The sequence below is a fragment of the Ovis aries genome, chromosome 4 (genome assembly GCF_016772045.2).
Source record: "Ovis aries strain OAR_USU_Benz2616 breed Rambouillet chromosome 4, ARS-UI_Ramb_v3.0, whole genome shotgun sequence".
NCBI lineage: Eukaryota > Metazoa > Chordata > Mammalia > Artiodactyla > Bovidae > Ovis > Ovis aries.
The window spans coordinates 111,957,627-111,981,757 of NC_056057.1; the positions used below are offsets into that span (position 1 = coordinate 111,957,627).

Here is a 24,131-nt window from a genome sequence, read left to right on the forward strand (position 1 = left end):
CCATGAGAGTCTCTAGGCGAGAATACTGGCGTGGGCTGCCATGCTCTCCTCCAGGAGATCTTCCCAACCCAGGGATGAAACCTAGGTCTCTTGAGTCCACCTGTATTGGCAGGTGAACTCTTTACCACTAGTGACCACCTGTGAAGCCCAGTGGCATATAAATAGATGGTTTCATAAGAGGGTGAGAGAAGACATAACTAATTAGGAATGGGGAAGCTAGGTTAATTCATATTGTGTTTTGCTTGGTAACTGCTCCTAACATTTTTTTTTAATGTAGTGATAAAATATTATGGTTTGAAATATATTTGAATCAGCTTGATATAGAAATAAAACATTTATTACCGTTAAGAATTAAAATGCTAGTAATCAACATAGGGGTATAATGTCAATTTAAAAATATAAATTTTAACAAACTAATAATATTAAACTTTTATTTGAATAAAAGATCTCTTTTAAAGAAATTCTTAATACTGAATTTTAGAAATATTCAGTTAATCTCACTTGACTATTACATGGTTCTTGTGTGTGTGTGAGTGTACACCAATCTTTTTATTTTAATCATTTTGACATAGATTTTCTCATTTGTATGTTATTTAGGGCACATTTAGATTCCAACAAGGTTTTCCTTTGAGACATAGTACACTCTGTACTACCCCCCCTGAATTAATTGATATAATGAGCTGATGTAAATTACTTTCACTATTAGCCTAAGCTATTATTAAACATAACAAATTAGAAGGTAAACATACCATACAAAGGCATTTAAGTACTGAAATCCCAAATTAAGTATCACAGATGATTTTTAGCTGTATGTAATGTTGAGGTGTCTGTACCCTTGCTTCCTCCCATGGTCTGGAGAATCAGGACTATTGTATAAGAATGCCTTCGGCTGAGGTCTATGCCTGCGCACCTGTAGAGGGAAGTTGCTATGGCAACAGACCCGAACACCCCCGGAGCACCCACCCACCGATCATGGTTCTGCCTCCTCGCTGCTTTCTTGAGTCCTCTGCTGGGAACAGTTTTCAACATTTTAATTATAAAAAATGCAAGTCCACTTTTAAGGCACAAATGAAATGCTATAAACTTTATTAGACCCTTTATTTATATTTTACCCATAACTACTCTAATCTCCACATTGCTGTAACATTTCATATGCTTTGATGACTCATCAAATTCATCTTGGTATTGCATTCTGATCTCCCACCTCCATGTACGTTATAGGGTCTTTGGAGGAGAAACACTTTTGGAGCCTGAATAACACCTAGTTCAAATGCAGATGGAATATAAGTGCCTATTAAATGTAGAGTGAATTTTCCATCCCACCTCATAAAAATCCATCATTATCCTCTTCTGATGCTGTCTTTTCCCTTCATAATGTTCTTCCTCTCATTTTCTTCTCTTACAGTCTGTCTATTCATTGAGGCTCCACTAGAAGCAGTTTATTGTAAGCTAGATCCCTCAAGGGAAATTCCATAGTGCATTGCTAGTCCCTACCTCATGCCACTTTTTATTTCCACCTCATATGATGATTTTTGTGGATACAGTGTTTTACTTTTCTAGGCTTAAGCTCTTGATAGGCAGCAAATAGAATCTGATTTATCTTCTGTTTCCCAGAGTGCTCAATAATTGTTTCTTGCCTGATGAAAGATTTGTAAAGAGTTAGAGAGGAACAGCCTTTCATGCCAAATTGGGCTATGCCCTGCTAGGGTAGTTTTAGGCATGGCTGATGGTAAATTAAGAACAGGGAATGGAGAATAGTATCTCTGAGGTCAGTCCTATTCTATTTTGCAGCAAGACACTACCAGGCTTTTATGATTATTGATATTTGTAGGATGTTTCTCTATCAACCTGTGACCCACTATTATGAGTTCTGCCTTTTTAATATGGGTGGACTTTTCTGCTTTAGATAGTTTCCCATTCAAATCTAGACATTTTTTGTGAATGCTAATACATAAGAAGAAAATAATTTGTGTTTTTGAAACAGTTTTCTAGAGCAGTTTCCAACTTAACTATGTCTAAGATATAGGCAAAGTATAAAATTGTGCCCTATAAGTTGTGATTTAGATAGTCATAGCTTCTGCTTGTTGGCCCTCTATTTCTTGCTTATTAATTACCTACTTTATGAACATTATCTCCTAACCTCAAAACTATTTATCAGGTATGTATAATTACTTCATTTTTCAAATGAGAATAGTGAAGCTTAGAATGGTTAAATTGCATTATCCCAATTGGCCATCAAGGAAATGCAAAAACAAAGATTTTGAATACAAACCTGTACTTTTCCCCTATATTATACTTGCTACCTCGTTATGTGGGTGGTTTTTCTTAGCCAGAAGGGCATAGGAGAAGGGGTAAGGAAGACTTAGAAATCTTTTCTTTAAGGCTAGTACATTCTATTTGTTGTGACCATTTCAGAAACTCAAATTGCTGTTAAAAAAAAAAAAAAGCCTTTCTGACTTGGTACTATTGGCTTTGATAAAGGATAGTACAGAAAACAAGATGGTTAATGTTTTTGTCTCTCATTGGAAGAAAATTTAACTAGTGTCTTTGTCTTTGTGCAAAAGAAAATAAAATGAATCTGATATGCAAATGAATCTCTCAACTGTTTGTTAATTTCTACTGTTTACTCAAAAATGGGAAACACCATGCCTGTGATACATCATCTTTTGTGTGTTTGGCACCTTCCATCATGAATCATATTAATCTGCTTAAACTAACAAGGATTAATTGCCTTGTTAAGGCAACCTGGCATTGAAATGATATATTGCCCAGACAGCTTGGAATTTGGCCACTCATAAATCTCATTTGCTTGTTGGTTTATTTCTGTTTGTCTCTTTCTCTGACAGATGTGTGCCCAATCACTGTGAGCACGGTGGGAAGTGCTCTCAAACATGGGACAGCTTCAAATGCACTTGCGATGAGACTGGATACAGTGGGGCCACCTGCCACAACTGTGAGTGCCAATTTATCTCACTTTAAACGTGTAATTGCATGAGAATCCCAGGTCTTCAGCTACAATTTAAAGCCCAACAACCTGAATAATCCACATAGTAAATCACTTGATTCTGAAGCACCCAGATTTCATTTTTTTGCTTTTCTAGAATAGTATTCAAGTTGTCAAAATATGTTCTCTCAAGCCTAACGACTCAAAAAGAAGTACCAATGTTTCTGATGTTCTGTAAACACACAGTTGAGATGCGAGTGCTGAGCTTGTATGTGCCTCTGTGTGTCTAAGCTGTGTCTTTTCTGGATAGATTGTTTGGAAAGTTGTGTTATTGTGCTTTCTCTGATTGGATTCTCATTTACCAACTCATCGGAGAGGCAGACAGAGTGCAATTTGAACACTTAGTTTCTGGACAGTAGTGTCTCCTGCTCTTTTATGATTGTTTGGCCACACTTTTTAGATCATAAAAATGAGCTGGAAAGTGGAACAAAGTTGATTGGGGTTGCATATGTAAAGTAAAAGCACAAGACTATAATATTTTAAATATCAAAAACTAAAAAGTAGCATGCAAACATGACTTTTACAACACAATGTGCCTTGTTTTACATAACAGCTTCACCCTGAAAAGTTAAATAATTTTTTTTGCAATTAAAATATGAAGGTAGATATTAACTTTATAATTGTAATGTTAATTTTCCAATAGTGCATAGCTGCTTGCCAAGCACTTTTGAAGACAGATTTGCCATAAAACATATACGTGAAAGGTCATCTGTTGTGTAGTATGTGTGTGTGTGTGTGTGTGTGTGTGTGTGTGCATGTGTGTAAGAGGGAGTGAGGAAAGAGATTGAGTCGTCTTCAATCTTTTCTCCATATGAAATCTAATACCTAAATCCTCTAATTACAGAGAATGCTTTCTCTTCATTTCACTTTTAGAAAACAATAACAAGCAAAATATTACTAGAGTTCTGGGGACAGTAAAAATGCAAAAGTGTTCTCTGATCCTCTTCGTATCATTATTTATAGTAATGTTCAGTTCAGTCACTCAGTAGTAATGTACAATCAGACATTGTGTTCAGTGTATATTGTAATACCTCAACTAAGAAAAATATCTGTAATTTATTTTACTATACTACACTTTGTTTATGAGGATATTTTTTAAAAGAGACAAAAAAGAACCCTTAGAAAAATTAACATTAATAGGAAGACATACAAGACACTCAGTAGATTCATTATCTATAAGGGATTATGTATAGGTACGTAAAAATATTTCAATGAATAAAGAATAAAAATGATTGACATTAAAATGAATTAGAATAAAGGACTTATAACTAAAATTATACCCTTTCAGTCACATCAAAATGTTAACTTTCAGCCTCTGACATTCATTGTATGATATCTGATGATGAATTAAGTAATTTTGATGAAACTGAGTATTTTCACTCCACTGGTAGAATGTATACAATGTGTTATATGTGCTATGAATACCACCTTTAACTACTTCAACCTTGTTTCTTAAAAATGGAAATTCTAACTAAAGAAAATTGCTGGTGTTTGCAAGTGCTTCCTATCTCAGTGACCACTTTGCTGTTTAATGTAAAAGCAAATAACTTTCTATAGCTGCTTATTTCATTGAATACACAGTATAGCCACCAGGGAAGCCCTTTAGCACATGTTAGCACACAATAAATTATTGCCATTTCATCCCCTTGGACCAATCATCCCTTTGCTTTGAATTTCTATACTAATAATTGTCACACAATCTGTCACATAATTTCTTGCTGCTATTCATTGTTTGTTATCATTTCCATGGCAGATTTGGGCTTGCAGTGAATGATTAGTTTTCCTTTTTTTTTGTTTTTTTTTGTTTTTTTTTTTTTTCAGAAGAATTGAATGATATTAAAGGTTATTTGGTATGTCCTAGACCTGTATCTGTTTGTTTGTTGCTTATACATGGAGGGATTAATTTTCAAATAAATTCTATATGGGGCTCAGAGGATTGTCATTTACAAACCACTCCGTGGAGGAGTCAGGGTGTCATAATTTGAGTGAGGAAATCTCACAGGGAAAGCCACAGATGGCAAGAAAGAGATAAGAACTTTTTTTTTCTTTTTCTTGTCCTCAAACTGAAGATGCTAGTTTATGATGAAATGCAGATACATTGTTACAGTTTTATGCATGCTAAGTCAGTCCAATCGGTCCGACTCTTTGCAACCTGTGGACTGTAGCCCTCCAGGGTCCTCTGTCCATGGGATTCTCCAGGCAAGAATACTGGAGTGGGTTGCCATGCCCTCCTCCAGGGGATCTTCCTGACCCAGGGATCGAATGCACCTCTCTTATGTCTCCTGCACTGGCAGGCGTGTTCTTTACCACTAGTGCCGCCTCCTATGCAGGCATTCCATTCTCAGTAAATCTCTAAGCACTGAGTAGTAGCATATCACATCATAAAGCCATGATGCAAAGAATAGACTGATCATATTAGATATTGATAGTTTATTTGCTTATGTTGACTTATTCCTCTTTTACTCCCTCAAAAGTACATGAATTTGTCTTTATTTTGAGCAAAACTTCATGATTATATTTACAGTCTTTTTCTGTTTGTGATGCAACACAGATTGCCCATTTTAGTCTCCAAGCTTACATTCTGATATATCAAATGCTTTTTATGATCTAATTATCATCCCATTTTTCACATGTGTTCTTTACACTTCATATTTATGGGTCTAGTTTGCATAAATTAATTCAGAAACCTATTCTTTATCTCAGGGCTAGGCAGATAACTTTTCTCATGCTGCTGAAGTTTCAGTCATTCTTACATACACAATTAATCCCCTATAGGGAACTGCCCTAAAAACTCCCAGGGTATCCTCAATAATATGAAAACTTGTGACTATTTTCACAAGTACAAGAGGATATTTGACAAAGACAAGCAATGTTTCAGGGTGGAACTCTGCAAGAATTGCTACGTATCAGACCTTCATTCTGAGAGGAAATATTTTTCCAGATATCTTTTTATTAAAGGGAAGACTGTCACCTTGCCCAGATGGATAGACATGACTGTTTCCAGAGGAAGTAAGAGGAGGCAAACTAGATGGTGTATGGAGATCTCGTCTAGTTCTGAAATTGCGTGATTTCTGAATTCTGATATACTAAGAACAGGTACTGGTGTTGCCCCAGAAATGCAAAAGTAAATTTTTCAGTAGCCAATTTTAGAAGGAAAACTGAAAATTATAAGGAAACTATTCTAGGACTTGCCTGGTGGTGCAGTGGATAAGAATCCACCTGCCGGTGGAGGGGACACAGGTTCCCTAGTCCAGGAAGATTCCAGATACCTTGGAGCAACTAAGCTTGTGCGTCACAACTACTGAGCCCGTGTACGACAGCTACTGAAGCCCATGCACTCTAGGGTCTGTGCTCTGCAACGAGAAAAGCCCCTGCAATAAGAAGCCCACCCACTGCAACAACGAGTAGCCCTTGCTCGCTGGAACTAGAGAAAGCCTGAGCACAGCAATGAAGATTCAGTGTTAGTTCCCCCGGGAAAGCAAATAAACAAATAAATAAAATAAATTAACTATTATTAACTATTAACTATTATTAACTATAAATATTAACTATTCTTAGTTCACTTTTAAAAATTAATTTATTTTATTTATTTGTTTATTTGCTTTCCCGGGGGGAGCTAACACTGAATCTTCATTGCTATCATGTGAATTGAATCGCCAGTCTATGTCTGACGCAGGATGCAGCATGCTTGGGGCTGGTGCATGGGGATGACCCAGAAGGATGTTATGGGGAGGGAGGTGGGAGGGGGTTCATGTTTGGGAATGCATGTAAGAATTAAAGATTTTAAAATTTAAAAAAAAATAAATAAAATAAAATGTTAATACTCATAAAGAAAAAAAATAAACAAATACTAATAGAAGTGTTAAAAAAAAATAAAATAAAAAATAAATGAAAAAAAAAAAAGTGAACTATTCTACATGCTGCATCCTGGAGCTATGACTCTGGGTCTACAAATTTGTAAACCATAAATTATACTGCACCTTATTACTGCACACATAAAAAGTGAAGTGGTTTTCAGTAGCTCACATCATGTTATTTATAATCCATTATGTCCATAAGGAACTTAACTCAAAGTGTAACTATTTAAAAAGAAATTGTTCCTACCTGCTGAAAGTCACACTAACTTAGGGCATAAAATCCTAGACTTGTTGGCACAAGGACATTTGAACCCACCATCCATTTGGAACTACCACAAATTTAGACACCAATTAAGACAATTTGGAATTTGAATTTTGCTACCAAAAAAAAAAAAAAAAAAAGCCTGGCAGTCATTGGGCGGATTAATGGCCTGAATCCATCCTTCAGCTGTAAGTTCAGCTGGCTCACAAGGCAGAGTGAAGAAGTTGGCTTAAAACTCAACATTCAGAAAACTAAGATCATGGCATCCAGTCCCATCACTTGATGGCCAATAGATGAGGAAACAGTGGCTAACTTTATTTTTCTGGGCTCCAAAATCACTGCAGATGGTGACTGCAGCCATGAAATTAAAAGACTCTTACTCCTTGGAAGGAAAGTTATGACCAACCTAGACAGCGTATTAAAAAGCAGAAACATTACTTTGCCAACCAAGGTCTGTCTAGTCAAGGCTATGGTTTTTCCTGTGGTCATGTATGGATGTGAGAGTTCAATTATAAAGAAAGCTGAGCGCCGAAGAATTGATGCTTTTGAACTGTGGTGTTGCAGAAGACTCTTGAGAGTCCCTTGGACTGCAAGGAGATCCAACCAGTCCATCCTAAAGGAGATCAGTCCTGGGTGTTCATTGGAAGGACTGATGTTGAAGCTAAAACTCCAGTACTTTGGCCACCTCATGCAAAGAGCTGACTCACTGGAAAAGACCCTGATGCTGGGAGGGATTGGGGGCAGGAGGAGAAGGGGACGACAGAGGATGAGATGGTTGGATGGCATCACTGACTCAATGGATGTGAGTTTGAGTGGACTCTGGGAGTTGGTGATGGACAGGGAGGCCTGGCATGCTGTGGTCCATGGGGTTGCAAAGTGTTGGGCACGACTAAGCGACTGAACTGAATTCAGTATGACTATGTCTTTAACCTGGATTGTGGGCCATACTTTTCCTCCCTGTCTCCCCGCTGGCCCCACTGGCTTCCTTTCAGTTTTCCATATGTGCCTTGCATCCTTGCACTATTCCCTCTCCCCTCCCGTTACCACAACCGCAGGCCATTTGCACGTCCTCTCTCTGCTTTGCTCAGTATATTCCTAGTCATCTTTGAGATCTCATCAGTAGTCACCTTCTTGGGGAAGCTTTCCGTGAAACTGTAATTAGGCCAACTCCTCTTATTTCAAGGACATATCTCTTCCTTTTACTATTAGTGATGGCTGTGGTTTTGCATTTATTATTTGCAATTCTTTAATAATGTCTATCTTCTGTATTCGGCTTATACTACCTACGAAAAGGTAGTGCCAGGTTCTGTCCGTGATTTTATCCCTAGAGTCCAGCCAGCCTATAATATGTGCTCAGTATTTTAAGGTTAACCAACTATTTTTGAGGCTGTCCAAATAAGTTATTTGTAATGGGCATTACTGATTTTTGTAAAAAGCCAATTATATCCAAATATTGTGCACATTTAATAAACACCAGATTTTAAGCTGTAAAAAAATGTGCTCAATGAATGTTCACTGAATCCAAGAGTGACTAAATGGCAGAGAACACAAGAAGCATCAAGAGCTTTTTAAAATCAGTGTCTTTTATCCAAGTTTATGAGGCTTGTAAAGCTATGAAGAGAAAGTAAAGCAAAAGGGAAAAGGGGAAAAAAAAAAACAGAGAAGGAAGCACAGAGAATAAAAGGTGCACTCATTTAAAGCAGGGGACTTCCCTTGTAGCTCACTTGGCAAAGAATGTCTGAAATTCAGAAGATCTGAGTTCGATTCCTGGGTCGGGAAGATCCCCTGGAGAAGGAAATGGCAACCCACTCCAGTATTCTTGCCTGGAGAATTCCATGGACAGAGGAGCCTGATACCCTTTCACTTTGGTTAAGGAGGCGCCTAGACCCTGCGGAGGCGTGGGTCAGCAGTGACCTTCCATGGGGACAAGGGCTCTGGCTGCAGCAGACCTGGGGGGCCCAGCACGTGGCATAAGTCCTCTTGGAGGACATCACCATTAGTGCCACAATAAAGCTGCTGAGCAGACAACCCACAGACTGGAGGACAATTAGACCAAAGAAGATCTCACATTGTTACAAAAGTTCTAGGGCCCACAGCAGATTTCCCAACCTGGGGATCTGGCAAAAGGACTGAGCACTCCCAGGGAAACAGGCTTTTGGAGGGCACAACAAAACCTTCGGTGTTTACTGTGACCCAGGAGAAAGGAACAGTGACAAGAAACTGAGCCAGACTTGCCTATGAGCATCCGGGAGTCTCCAGCAGAGGTGAGGGTCAACAGTGTCCTGCCCCGGGGTCAGGGGCACTGACTACAGCAGTCCTGGGAGCCGCAGCCTGCTGGCATTAGTCCTTTTGAAGGAGGTCACTATTATCACCATTATCCCTACCATAGTCTGACTTCAGGCCAAACTAGAGGGAGGAAACACAGCCTCACCCATGAGAAGAAAATTTGATTAAAGATTTACTGAGCATGGCCCTGCCTAGCAGACCAGAGCAAGACCCAGTTTTACCCACAGCCAGTCTCTCCCATCAGGAGGCTTCTATAAGCCTCTTATTCTCATCCATCAGAGGGCAGACAGAATGAAAACCAGAATCACAGAAAACTAACCAACTGATCACTTGGATCACAACCTCGTCTAACTCAGTGAAACTATGAGCCATGGCTTGTAGAGCCATTCAAGGTGGACAGGTCATGGTGGAGAGTTCTGACAAAACATGGTCCGCTGGGAAAGGGAATGGCAAACCAATTCAGTAGTCTTACATTGAGAGCCCCATGAATGGTATGAAAAGGCAAAGAGATATGACATTGAATAATGAACTCCCCAAGTCGGTAGGTGCCCAATATGCTACTGGAGAAGAGTGGAGAAATAGCTCCAGATGGAATGAAGAGGCTGAGCCAAAGCAAAAGCAGTACCAAGTTGTGGATGTGTCTGGTGGTGAAAGTAAAGTCCAATGCTGTAAAGAACAATATTGCATAGGAACCTGGAATGTTAGGTCCCTGAATCAAGGTAAATTGGAAGTGGTCAAACTGGAGATGGCAAGAGTGAACACTGACATCTTAGGAATCAGTGAACTAAAATGGACTAGAATGGGTAAATTTAACTCAGATGACCATTATATCTACTACTGTGGATAAGAATCCCTTAGAAGAAATAGAGTAGCCCTCATAGTCAACGAAAGTCAGAAATGCAGTAGTTGGGTGCAATCTCAAAAACAACAGAATGATCTCCATTCATTTCCAAGGCAAATCCATTCAGTATCACAGTAATCCAAGTCTATGTGCCAAGTACTAATGCTGAAGAAGCAGAAGTTGAATGGTTCTATGATGACCTACAAGACCTTCTAGAAATAACACCCAAAAAAGATGTGCTTTTCATTATAGGGGACTGGAATGCAAAAGTAGGAAGTCAAAAGATACCTGGAGTAACAGGCAAGAAGCAGGACAAATCCTAACAGAGTTTTGCAAACAGAACACACTGGTCATAGCAAACACCCTCTTCTAAAACACAAGAGAAAACTCTACACATGGACATCACCAGATGGCCAACACCAAAATGAGACTGATTATATTCTTTGCAAACAAAGATGGAGAAGCTCTATACAGTCAGGAAAAACAAGACTTGGAACTGACTGTGGCTCAGATCATGAACTCCTTATTGCCAAATTCAGACTTAAATTGAAGAAAGTGGGGAAAACCACTAGACCATTCAGGTATGACCTAAATAAAATCTCTTATGATTATACAGTGGAAGTGACAAAAAATATGTAATAGACAGAGTGCCTGGAAGAACTATGGACATAGGTTCATGACATTGTACAAGAGGCAGTAATCAAAACCATCCCAAGAAAAATAATGCAAAAAGGCAAAATGTTTGTCTGAGGAGACCTTACAAATAGCTAAGAAAAGAAGAGAAGCAAAAGGCAAAGGAGAAAAAGAAACATATATCTGAATGCAGAGTTCCAAAGAATAGCAAGGAGAGATAAGAAATCCTTCCTAAGGGATCAATGCAAATAAATAGAGGGAAAAAATAGAATGGGAAAAAGACAATGATCACTTTAAGAAAATTACAGCTACCAAGGGAATATTTCATGCAAAGATGGGCACAATAAAGGACAGAAATGGTATGGACCTAACAGATGCAGAAGATATTAAGAGATGACAAGAATACATAGAAGAACTATACAAAAAAATCTTTATGACCCAGATAATCACGATGGTGTAATCACTCACCTAGACCAGACATCCTGGAATGTGAAGTCAAGTGGGCCTTAGGAAGCATCACTATGAACAAAGCTAGTGGAGGTGATGGAATTCCAGTTGAGCTATTTCAAATCCTAAAAGATGATGCTGTGAAAGTGCTGCACTCAATATGCCAGCAAATTTGGAAAATTCAGCAGTGGCCACAGGACTGGAAAAGGTCCATTTTCATTCCAATCCCAAAGAAAGGCAATGCCAAAGAATGTTCAAACTACTGCACAATTGCACTCACATGTTAGCAAAGTAATGCTCAAAATTCTCCAAGCCAGGCTTCAACAGTATGTGAACCAAGAACTTTCAGATTTTCAAGCTGAATTTTAAAAAGGCAGAAGAAGCAGAGATCAAATTGCCAACATCCCTTGGATCATAAAAAACATGTATTTCTGCTTTATTGACTATGCTATAGCCTTTGACTGTGTGGATCACAACAAACTGTGGAAAATTATTAAAGAGATGGGAATACCAGACCACTTTACCTGGCTCCTGAGAAATCTGTATGCAGGTTGAGAAGCAACAGTTAGAAAAGGATACAAACAACAGACTGGTTCCAAATTGGAAAAAAAAAAAAAAAGAGTACTTCAAGGCTGTATATTGTCACCCTGCTTATTTAACTAATATGCAGAGTACATCATGAGAAATGCCAGGCTGAACGAAGCACAAGCTGGAATCAAGATTGCCAGGAGAAATATCAATAACTTCAGATATGCACATGGCACCACCCTTATGGCAGAAAGTGAGAGAAACTAAAGAGCCTCTTGAAGGTGAAAGAGGAGAGTGGATGATCTGGCTTAAAACTCAACATTCAAAAAACTAGGATCATGGCATCTGGTCCCATCACTTCATGCCAAAAGATGAGGACACAACGGAAAAAATGGCAGGCTATTTTCTTAGGTTCCAAAATCACTGCAGGCAGTGACTGCAGCCATGAAATTAAAAGACGATTGCTCCTTGGATGAAATGCTATGATCAAGCTAGACATCATTAAACAGCAGATACGTTACTTTGCTGGCAGTGGTGTTTCTAGTCAAAGCTATGGTTTTTTCAGTAGTCATGTATGGATGTGAGTGCTGGACCATAAAGAAGGCTGCACGTCATAGAATTGATGTTTTTCACCTGTGGTACTGGAGAAGACTCTTGAGAGTCCCTTGGACTGCAAGATCAAACCAGTCAATCCTAAAGGAAATCAGTCCTGAATATTCACGTGAAGGACTGATGCTGAAGCTGAAGCTCCAATCCTTTGACCACATGATGTGAAGAGCTGACTCATTAGAAAAGACCCTGATATTGGGAAAGATTGGAGGCAGGAGGAGAAGGGGACGACAGAGGATGAGATGGTTGGATGGCATCACTGACTCAACGAACATGAGTTTGAGCAAGCTTCAGGAGATGGTGAACAACTGGGAATCCTGGCGTGCTGCAGTTTACGGTGTAACAAAGAGTTGGACACGACTAAGTGACTGAACAATAACCAATTAAAAGCAGGGGGAGTAGTGATAGACACAGCAGCACAAAATCTCAAAAGAGGCTTAAAATTACAAGAAATTATAGGGATAGATTCAACATATGGGCCAACAAACCTACATGTTTCAAATAATATGTGAAGAGAATATTGCCGTGTTTAGACACCATTTGTTGAAGAAAGTTGTGAGAAAATGTAGTGACAGTGCTGAAGTAATTTGTAACAACTGCAAAAGGTCTTTGATACCAGATTATAGTCAACTCTTGTGCTGGCTGATTGTATGAAAGAAAGAAAAGAAAGTGAAGTTGCTTAGTCATGTCCGCCTCTTTGCGACCCCATAGACTGTAGCCTGCCAGGCTCCTCTGTCCATGGAGTTTTCCAGGCAAGAGTACTCTAGTGGGTGGTCATTCCCTTCTCCAGAGGATCTTCCCGACCCAGGGATTAAACCTGGGTGGCCCACATTGCAGGCAGATGCTTTACCGTCTGAGCCGCCAGGGAAGCCCTTCAAGGGCAGGGCAGGGCTCTTCTGATCATCTGTGCGGCTGTGCCCATCCCTGCTCCCTCTGCTTTGCTTACTTTGTTGTTGTTCGATTGCTCAGTCATGTCTGACTCTGGCGGCTGATTGTATGAGCTTTTCTAAAATAAATATTGTTTTTCAATTGCGAAGTCATGCCCAACTCTTTGCAACCCCATGGACCGCAGCACACCGGGCTTGCTTATCCTTCACTATCTCCTGGAGCTTGATCAAATTCATGTCCTTTGAGTCAGTGATGCCATCCAACCATCTCATCCTCTGTCGTCCCATTCTACTTCTGTCTTCTTTCTTCCCCAGCATCATGGTCTTTTCCCGTGAGTCAGCTCTTCACATTAGGTGACCAAAGTAATAAATATAGGTATGTTTAAATATTGATTACCTATTAAATGACAAAAAAACTTGTTTATTTAAACAGTATAAATGTGAATAAGATGAACGTCATCCTTTAATTTATCATGCAGTATCATGCGTGCATTGTTACTACCAGGAAACTGTGGAGAGGGAAAGAAGCCTCAGTGTTTGAAATCAGATGTTCTAACGTCAAATCCTCAGATCCTCGGGTTGTGTAGCCAGACTTATTTCTTTGTCAGTTTCTGTAGTTGTAAGACTAGCAAAGAATACTCTCTTCCCTATGTATGAATCCTCTATTTCCTCCAACCCTCCTAGAGAATGTGTGGATTTCATCTATACCCCTAGAGGGTGAAGTCAGCTCTTCAGGTACATGTTACAGGTCACTAGCTACAATTAAACAAGAAGGATTGGGTTTAATTCACTTCCTCTTGGCCTCCTTTATTTTACCCTCTGTGCTGTCTTAGCTTTGTGCTTTGGACAATCACTTAACCTCTTTGAACTTAAGTTTCCTCTGGGATATTCAATGAAATATTGCCTCTTAAGGTGCTTTGTAAAAAGAGAAAGCATCCTAGATCTTGTTGTAACTTTTATTGTACTACTAAGTCTTAAAAACCAGCCAGCCACAATGTTTGGCAGAAACCAACCCAATACTTTAAGGCAATTATCTTTCAACTAAAAAACAAACAAACAAAAAACAGCCAGCCAGTTATTTGCCTGAATACTGATAGAGGTGATTCTCAAAGAAAAGATCAGAGAGCCTCTAAATATTTAAGCCAGTACTCACTGAAAAGATAAAAGGCTTTATTAGCAAATATAATGGCTATCCTGACTGATTTATATGCCCTGGATGAATCTGCTCTAATCTAGACATGGCATTAAGTAGCCAGACTGTGCTTCTTTGTAATAAAGTGAACAGTTTCCAAATTGCCCCAGTCTTACCTGCCCTCACCAGTTCTCCCATTTCATCCCTATACCAAGACCTGCTTCAGATGCTCAGTCCGTTCTTGTTACTTAAGTGTCTGTGGGATAAAACTGGAGGACTATGGGAAACCAGCCATCTGTATTCTCAGCATCATGTGTTCATTTTTTATTCATTCATCAGTATATTGAAAGCTGACTCTGTCCTGCATAGAGGACAAGTGTGGAGTATGGAGAAAAGAAAGGAGGAAGGCAGGGATACTAGAAGAGAATATCAAACAGCCCCCTCCAATGAAGTGCATATTTTCATGAAAAATACGGGTTTTTATACTCTTCATTCTTTTTCATATCCCTGGTTCATTGGAATTGTGTTGATGCCGTTGTTCAGTCACTAGGTCATGTCCGACTCTTTGCAACCCCATGGACTGCAGAATGCCAGGCTTCTCCTGTCCTTCACTATCTCCCAGAGTTAGCTCAGATTTATGTCCGTTGAGTGAGTGATGCTATCTAGCCATCTCACTGTGATGCTGTGAATTGTGAGCTGAGGGTAAATTAAACCATGTATTTACATTTTATAGTCTAGGTTGGTAATGTTCATGTTTTCAAAATATATATAAAGATAATTGTATGGGAAATTATTTAATATATTATATCATAGATTCTTTCTGGTTTTAAGCAACTGTTTCATCTTTTCACATTATTTACTTGTTTACTTCTGTGGTTTTTTCTTATCAAATGGACAGGGAGGAATTAGGGTGAGATGGCTCCAGTATGGCGCGCTGGGTAGAGAAAGCAGTTTTCAATAAAATATGTACAGTTTCAATATTAGGAAGCTTGTGCTTATTTGTGTACATCCTCTAGCTGAGAATCTCACTTTCTCACCAAGCTGGAGCACTTGGGGAAAGAAGCTGAATGACAAGTGACGTCACTTCCTGAAATCACACTTGTTAGGAAAAGAAACAATCATTCCAGCTGCTCCTTTACTCACATTTTCACCTGGCCTCTGCAGATAAAGTGAGATGAGAGAGGTGGGGAGTGCTACCTGTGTAGAAATGTTGGAAGGGGATTTAGAGGCCATTCTCTCAACTACAGCCAAATAAATTACATTGGATTAAAATAGTGCAGGTCATTTGAAGAAACACAGCCCAAGGACCTTTTCATTTCTAAGGCAGCCCAAATTTCAAATTAATCCCTTCTTTCATGCCTTGCTTTGGAAAGATGGCCAAGATTAAACATAGAAAGAAAGGATTTAATTTCAGTTTTATGGAGGCTCTTTCAATAGTTTCAAAAATTTGTCTTTCTCTTTGAATAAAGAGCCTTTGCCAAAAGTTGATGTGCAAATCATGTTGAAAGGCACACCACTTTACAAACAGAGGAGCTGTGATCCTGAACTTCTCAGAGGTGATAAAATGCCAGAGCCAGGTCTTGAGGGACTTAATATTATTCGTTCAATTCCCCTGTAGTTTGAACCCCATTGACTATTTCATCCAAGGTTCAGAGTGAAGAGAAAAACAGATAGAAAACACCCACCTCCATATCTCTCCATTAGAGGGAAGAATATAGAGGGCTGTTTAATTGAAATATAAGGAGGGGAATTTCTGAGATATTTATATACACTCAAAACACAAGAAAGGAGAATTTATCTCACAAATCATACTTTTTCTTTTCTGTGCTTTCATATTTACATTAGTCACTGTGTTCCTAAGACTGTGTTTGCGAGTCTTCTGCTTTACAAACTTGGTGTATAGGGATAACTTTAATTCATAGACAGTTTCGATTCATTCAGTAATATTATGTCTATTTTGTATGTGGCGCACTGCATGGATACAGAAATACAGATCAGAGCCCACTTCTTTATGAAGGAGATGAAGTGGTTACAAAAGGAAGCAAGACAAATACACAGAAAACATTAATGTATGAGTAGAAGGTAACGGATGTGCCAAACTGGTATAAAGGCAACTGTATACAGGATAATGTGCGAGAGAACCATGCAAACTAAAATGGTCAGGAAGGGTTCAAGGAGGACCTCAGCCCTGGCTACGCTCCTTCGTTGGTTGGGAGTAAAGATTGGGACAGGCAGAGTCCAAGTGCAGAAGTAAACACAGACTGTGGAGAGGTGTGCTAGGAAGGAGACCCAGCTTCAGAGTCCCCAGACCTCAGGGGGAACCCTCACTCAGATTTCTGTATGTCATATGACCCTTGGGAAGTTGCTAAATCTCCCTGGTTAGCACCATCCTATTTGAGTGGTGTACTGCAGCCAAGATTATTGTTTAGGAATGTTATGAACTGGTTGTTTCAGCTTGGTAGGTTAAATCAGGCACAGTGGGAGAATTTATTCTGTGGAACTTGACAAACCCTAGAAATCCAGGCTATTTTTTTTTATATAAAACTGTTTTACCAGAGTATCATTGCTCTGTTTCATTATTAATAAAAGGAGAATAATAGTAACTCCTACCAGTATTGTTGTGAAGGGTACAGATGATGTGTAAAGTCTCTGAAGTGAAGTGAAAGTCTCTCAGTCATGTCCAACTCTTTGTGATCCCATGAACTATAGTCCATGGAATTCTCCAGGCCAGAATACTGGAGTGAGTAAGTAGCCTTTCCCTTCTCCATGAGGCCTTCCCAACCCAGGGATTGAACCCAGGTCTCCCTCATTGCTGGAGAATTCTTTACCAGCTGAGCCACAGAAGGAAAGCACCAGAATACTGGAGTGGGTAGCTTCTCTCTTCTCCAGCGGATCTTCTCGACCCAGGAATCGAACCAGGATCTCCTGCATTGCAGGCAGGTTCTTTACCCACTGAGCTCAGGGAAGTAGAATGTCTATCACAGTTATAATCAACACAGGTGATTCTCCAGAGGTGATAGACAGAGTTACAAATGTCATACTGTGAAGAGACTGGTCCCTCCAAAGGGGCAGCAGGATGCGGAGTCAAGTGGGTGGGTTGAGCGGCCAGGGGACAGTGATCTTTCAACACCCCAGGTCCAAAGTTTGGCTTCAGATGTAGTTCCTCATCACTCAGTTTTATCATGAAACAAGTTTATTCTCTGGAAGGAAAGAGTAGAGTTTCCTCACCAGGGGTATCCCTAAATGACGTTAAAGTCTACCCAGCAGACTATTGGCTGAAAATAATCTCTGAACTAAGAAAATCTTAGAAGACTGCCAAATAATTTTTGGAGGCATTGGATTGTGTGATGTCAATTCAATGGTCAACATTTCTTTTACTGAAAATGACAGAAGAGTTTCTGCATTATTGAAGTTTGCCTCAACTGTTTAAGATATAATATAATGTTAGGCAGCAACTGAGGAGTAATTAGTTCTCTTGGGATACAGTGTTAACTGTAAGATTATTTTGTGATTGTTAACCTAAATCTAAAGAAGGAGATGCTTTCTCCCTTCAGGAGTACCTCCAGCTGTGGCCCAGCAGAGTCAAATTTATACTCCTTAAATTCGAGATACCTGGTCTTGTTTCCCAATCTCTCTGTGGAAAAAACAAACAAAAAACAAAAACTACTAAATAATGAATCTTGTGATTTTTTTTTCACCACTCACCTGATGAAAATATGAAGAATGCATTGTTGGCCCCTGTTTCTATTGTTATAAAATGGTGGTGAACAAAGAACTCTCTCCGTTTCATTTCTTATCATGGTTGCATCCTGCTTTGCTCCCTCCTTTCTACTCCCTCCTGGCAAAAGAGTGTCGACCACAGTATAGTTCAGATTGTTGGGATCTGGAATGAAAAAGTCCATCCACCCAAATAATGTTCTTCTGTTGTATTCGTTGTAAATGGCTAATTCCATTAATGCAAAAGTTTCCCATGGAAAGTGCGGCAGTTTTCAAGAAAATTTTGCTCACTTACTGCTTGGGTAGTCTCACATATGACTGCTTCCAAATTTTAGTGAAATGTTTTATCTGAAAACCTTTTATCTTAAACCAAGTAAAAGTGAAATGCTCTAAATGTATACAGATTTGCCTTTTAAAATGTAGTCTTATTATCAAGTAAAGCAAAAGAAAGATCTAATGGGTTGCAATTCCTTGGGCATCATGTAATTTTGTCCCAGAGCTGACACGGTAGCTCCAGTCTGCAAAATACGCCAACCCTACTCTGGAAAGACCTTCCTAGACATCATGGATGCCAGCATCAAGTGCCAGACAATATTGAGACCAAGAAAATTGCTGTCATTACTCATTAGCAGGCATCAAAATGTCCTAATAATTCTCTTTCCCAATATCCAAGCCTGTTGAGACATCAATTAAACACGCCTTGCTTGCCAAGTCATGTGATCAATGTTCTCTGTGCTGGATTGGGCCAAGTGAAGCCGCCCAATTAGACTGGCTAAAGAAATACTTCAAAGAGTCTGGCTGTGGAAAGAGAAATTATTTCTACCCATGTTCCTGCAATGGAATTCAGAGTACTTGAAAACACTGTGTGTGTTTTCTACCACATGGCCATCTGTTGATGAGTTTGCCCCACTTAGAGAACATTCAAATGTTCAGTGGAAAGCATATTCCTACTCAGAAAATGCAAACATATTAAGGCTCCCTTGTGTCTCGGTGACATGGATACAGACTTCCTGAATGAATAAAACCCGAATTTGGAGGGCCAGATTGATTCTTCCGCTACTGCCTGGAGCAAGGTGAATGAGCTTGGTTACTTCATTGTCCAAAAGGTTTGGTTTTTTCCTTTGTATGATTTCTTAAATCAAGCTGAATTGAGCTATATGAGAGAGAAGAAAGTATCTTCCACAGGGGAGAAGTGGCCACTAATGGAGACAGTCTTGCCTTCTTGTGATGTAGCAGGTCTGGGAGAAGTACTGAAGTTGTACTCATATTGATGATTTGAGGAAGATGGGTAGGAAACTCCAGGTAGCAACATAGCAACACTTGCTTAATCGTGGAGCATATTGCTGGAGCATAATACTAGAGCAAGAGCATATTCTACTCTGTGATTAGGGTACATAGTGGGGAGACTTGAGCTATTATAGGAAATCTCTTCTCTTCCCAGCTGGCCACATAGCTGATTAGCCACAAGGCCAGGCCTGTGGTCCAAAGGGTGCTGAAGTAAAAGGGGACCGAGAGAGGAAGCAGGATCAATGATGAGTGGATGAATCCTCCTCTTCTCATGCATGGGGAATCCACCACTTAGCACATACTTTCCACTAATCAGCAGATAAACTTGTTATCAACCCTGTCTTGCAGCTTTGGCTTTGCCTACATGCATTGCCACAGCTCCAGTGAAAGTGGTCATTTTCACTAAGCTTTACTTCTACAGCCTGAACTAGGTTTGGGGGCTAACTTTTAGTTTAGAAATAAAAATAATGATTCAAAAGGATCTATATGGCAGAAATAATATGGAAGAAAATTTTATTTAGGAGTCTTTGCATTGCTATTAGCAATCACAGGAGCCTTTGCATTGCTATTAGCAATCACAATCCCTGGTAACTCACCTGGTAAACAATCCTCCTGCAATGTGGGAGACCCAGGTTCAATTCCGGGGATAGGCTACTCACTCCAGTATCCTTGGGTTTCCCTGGTGACTCAGATGGTAAGCTTATTAATAGACCACATTTTCCCTTGTCCCTTATACATACAGATTAGATTTTGAAAGAGATTATATGGCTTCTCGGGTAGCTCAGATGGTAAAGAATCTGCCTGCAATGTGAGAGACCCAGGTTCAATCCCTAGGTTGGGAAGATCCCATGGAAAAGGGAATGGCAACCCACTCCAGTATTCTTGCCTGGAAAATCCCATGGGTAGAGAAGCATGGCAGGCCACAGTCCATGGAGTCACAAGGAGTCAGACACAACTGAGTGACTAACGCTTTCATACATAGTAAAAGCATATTTCTTTAAAACCCAAGTAATTTATTTACTATATTAAAATTTATAGGAGATCTTGATTTAAGATTTCAGTTTTCATTCAGATTGGTACTTCTTTTTTGCTACTTGTCTCACTATATGCTTCTCATGTAGCACCTTTCTTAAGATGAAACAAATGAATATCGGGCCCTAAATTCTACCACATGTGGTTCCTTAGCCAAGGAATGGGTTCATGTTGACATTTGACTAACATCAATTTCACACGCGGTAGTAAAAATTTTTTTAATCTTTACAAACTGTAATTTTCATGCTGGGATCATTTAGATTCCAGCAGTTTTTCTATTGATTAGTTTAAGAAAATTGTGTCTTCACTGTGGTTTTTTTTTTTTTTTTTTTTTTTTTTAATGAGGAGCCCAGTGAAGAATCGTGCTTGAATCTTGAGGAAATTTTTGCTTTTTTTAGAAGTGCAACAAATAGAACTCTGATGGTTGGGAAAATGAGCTTGTTGTCCACTGACTAAAAAATATTAAGAATAAATATCATTTCAGTGGATATATTGAAATACTTGTTAACTTCCTGCCATATTGAGATTAGAGATGTTGTCTTTGTCTAGTTGCTCAGCTACGTCCAGCTCTGGTGTCTCCATGGACTGTAGCCTGCCAGACTCATCCGTCCATGGGATTCTCCAAGCAAGGGTACTGAATTGGGTTGCCATGCCCTCCTCCAGGGAATCTTCCCAACCAAGGGATCAAACTCTCATCTTTTAAGTCTCCTGCATTGGCAGGTGGGTTATTTGCCATTGGGGTCACCTGAGAAGCCCTTTATATGAAGAAAGGCATTCTGTTCATAAGATTACAAATCAGGTGTTAAAATATATCAAACATATAAAACAGAAGCACAGAAATTTTCACATTAAAGTTATTAATGCAAAAATAGACCAGTCAAGTTTCTGACAAATTTATGACACAAAGATAAACACAGTGACAACTCTTATACTAGATAGATCTCAATTGCACTCATCTCACTCGCTAGTACAGTAATGCTCAAAACTCTCCAAGCCAGGCTTCAGCAATACGTGAACCGTGAACTCCCTGATGTTCAAGCTGGTTTTAGAAAAGGCAGAGGAACCAGAGATCAAATTGCCAACATCCTCTGGATCATGGAAAAGCAAGAGAGTTCCAGAAAAACATCTATTTCTGCTTTATTGACTATGCCAAAGCCTTTGACTGTGTGGATCACAATAAACTGTGGAAAATTCTGAGAGAGATGGGAAATACCAGACCACCTAACCTGCCTCTTGAGAAATCTATATGCAGGTCAGGAAGCAACAGTTAGAACTGGACATGGAAGAACAGACTGGTTCCAAATAGGAAAGGTACCTCAAGGCTGTATATTGTCACCCTGCTTATTTAACTTCTATGCAGAGTACATCATGAGAAACGCTGGACTGGAAGAAACACAAGCTGGAATGAAGATTGCCGGGAGAAATATCAATCACCTCAGATATGCAGATGACACCACCCTTATGGCAGAAAGTGAAGAGGAGCTAAAAAGCCTCTTGATGAAAGTGAAAGAGGAGAGTGAAAAAGTTGGCTTAAAGCTCAATATTCAGAAAACAAAGATCATGGCATCTGGTCCCATCACTTCATGGGAAATAGATGGGGAAACAGTAGAAACAGTGTCAGACTTTATTTTTTGGGGCTCCAAAATCACTGCAGATGTTGACTCCAGCCATGAAATTAGAAGACGCTTACTCCTTGGAAGAAAAGTTATGACCAACCTAGATAGTATATTCAAAAGCAGAGACATTACTTTGCCGACTAAGGTCCGTCTAGTCAAGGCTATGGTTTTTCCTGTGGTCATGTATGGATGTGAGAGTTGGACTGTGAGGAAAGCTGAGCACCGAAAAATTGATGCTTTTGAACTGTGGTGTTGGAGAAGACTCTTGAGAGTCCCTGGGATGGCAAGGAGATCCAACCAGTCCATTCTTAAGGAGATCACCCCTGGGATTTCTTTGGAAGGAATGATGCTAAAGCTGAAGCTCCAGTACTTAGGCCACCTCAGGCGAAGAGTTGACTCATTGGAAAAGACTCTGATGCTGGGAGGGATTGGGGGCAGGAGGAGAAGGGGACGACCGAGGATGATATGGCTGGATGGCATCACGGACTCGATGGACGTGAGTCAGAGTGAACTCCAGGAGTTGGTGATGGACAGGGAGGCCTGGCGTGCTGCGACTCATGGGGTCGCAGAGTCGTACACGACTGAGCGACTGAACTGAACTGAACTCCTAAGGCACACTCACACCAGCCCTATCTGTGTCATCAGTTATAACTAAACTGTGACTGTGTCTACATACACATACACATATGCACACACACACACACACACACACACACACACACACACACAGAGCATTCCTCTTGAACAACTATGCTTTTCAGGCTCTGAAAATACCAAGCCCTCTGCCTACTTGATGGAAAATCTCTCTGTAAGAGCTTCTTATAGTAAAATCTGTTTTGCTTTTCAATTAAGAGACTAACTTTCTTTTCATTTCCTAATGTTACTGGTATTAGGTCCATGAAATGTTCTTTATGCCAACTTATGAACTGTAGAAAGCTGCGTGGAAAGGAGGCGTCATTATCCACAAAACCAACTCCCTCTAAATTCTTATAGAGAGCTACATATGAGGCAAAGCCCCTACTTTATTCACAATCAGGGAAGTGTCCACAGGCAAACTGAAGGAGGGGTACTTTTTCTCCTTCTCTTTATAAGGGGCTCCAATAGACGGGGTGTTCTACTGTGGCTGGCTTAACAAGGGACCACAGACATGGTGGCTTCAAACAAGAAACAGGTATTCTCTCACAGTTCTGAAAGTCTGAAATCCAGGGTCAGCACGGTCCTGCTCCCTCTGAAGCTCTAGTGAAGAATCTGGGCTTGCATCTTCCTGTTTTCTGGCGGTTGCCAAGCAACTGGCAGTGTTCCTTGGCGTCTGTCATCTGCTCTCTACCTATGTCTTCAAATGACCTTCCTCCTTGTGTGTCTCGGTGTCTGTGTGTCTTAACCTCCGTCTTTTCTCTTATGAAGACATCAGTCTTGGGATTTAGGGCCTGTAGTCATCTAGTATGATTCACTTTAACTAATTACATCTACAAAGACCTTTCCAAGTACAATCTCCTTCTGAGCTTCTTGGTGGATGTACATTTTTGTTGGACAGAATTCAACCTCTCCCCTCTTGTCCAGCCCTATACATAGTGTCATACATCCCCTCCGGCTTTCCTGTCTCCTTTTTTTTTTTTTTTTTTCCCTCGCTTGCACTCTCCTCCCAAATCCAGCCCAAAATGTCCTTCTTCCCACTTCCACCACATTTATGCTCTGTGGGACCCAGTTCATATCTCCTTCCACTTTGCCAATTTTTAAAATATTTATTTATTCATTTGCCTGGGTTGGGTCTTTTTTGCATCATGCTGGATCTTTCGTTATGTGCATGGACTCTCTAGTCATGGCCCAAGGGCTCCATAGTTGTGGTGTGTAGGCTTAGTTGCTCCATGGCATGTGGGATTTTAGTTCCCTGACCAGAGATGGAACCTACGTCCCCTGCATTGCAACGCAGATTCTTAACCAATGGACCACCAGGAAAGTCCTTCAATTTTGTGAAATTTTCTCAGATCACTCA

The 24,131-nt window shown here is 39.9% G+C and overlaps 1 protein-coding gene across 1 annotated transcript in view; it reads left to right on the forward strand.

Annotated features, from left to right (window-relative positions):
• CNTNAP2 (contactin associated protein 2) overlaps positions 1 to 24,131 on the forward strand; it is a 2,342,027-nt gene that overhangs the window by 1,418,090 nt on the left and 899,806 nt on the right. Inside the window, exon 12 of the mRNA XM_042248972.2 lies at positions 2,847 to 2,953. Coding sequence (XP_042104906.1) covers positions 2,847 to 2,953 — 107 coding nt within the window. The remainder of the gene's footprint in view (positions 1 to 2,846; positions 2,954 to 24,131) is intronic.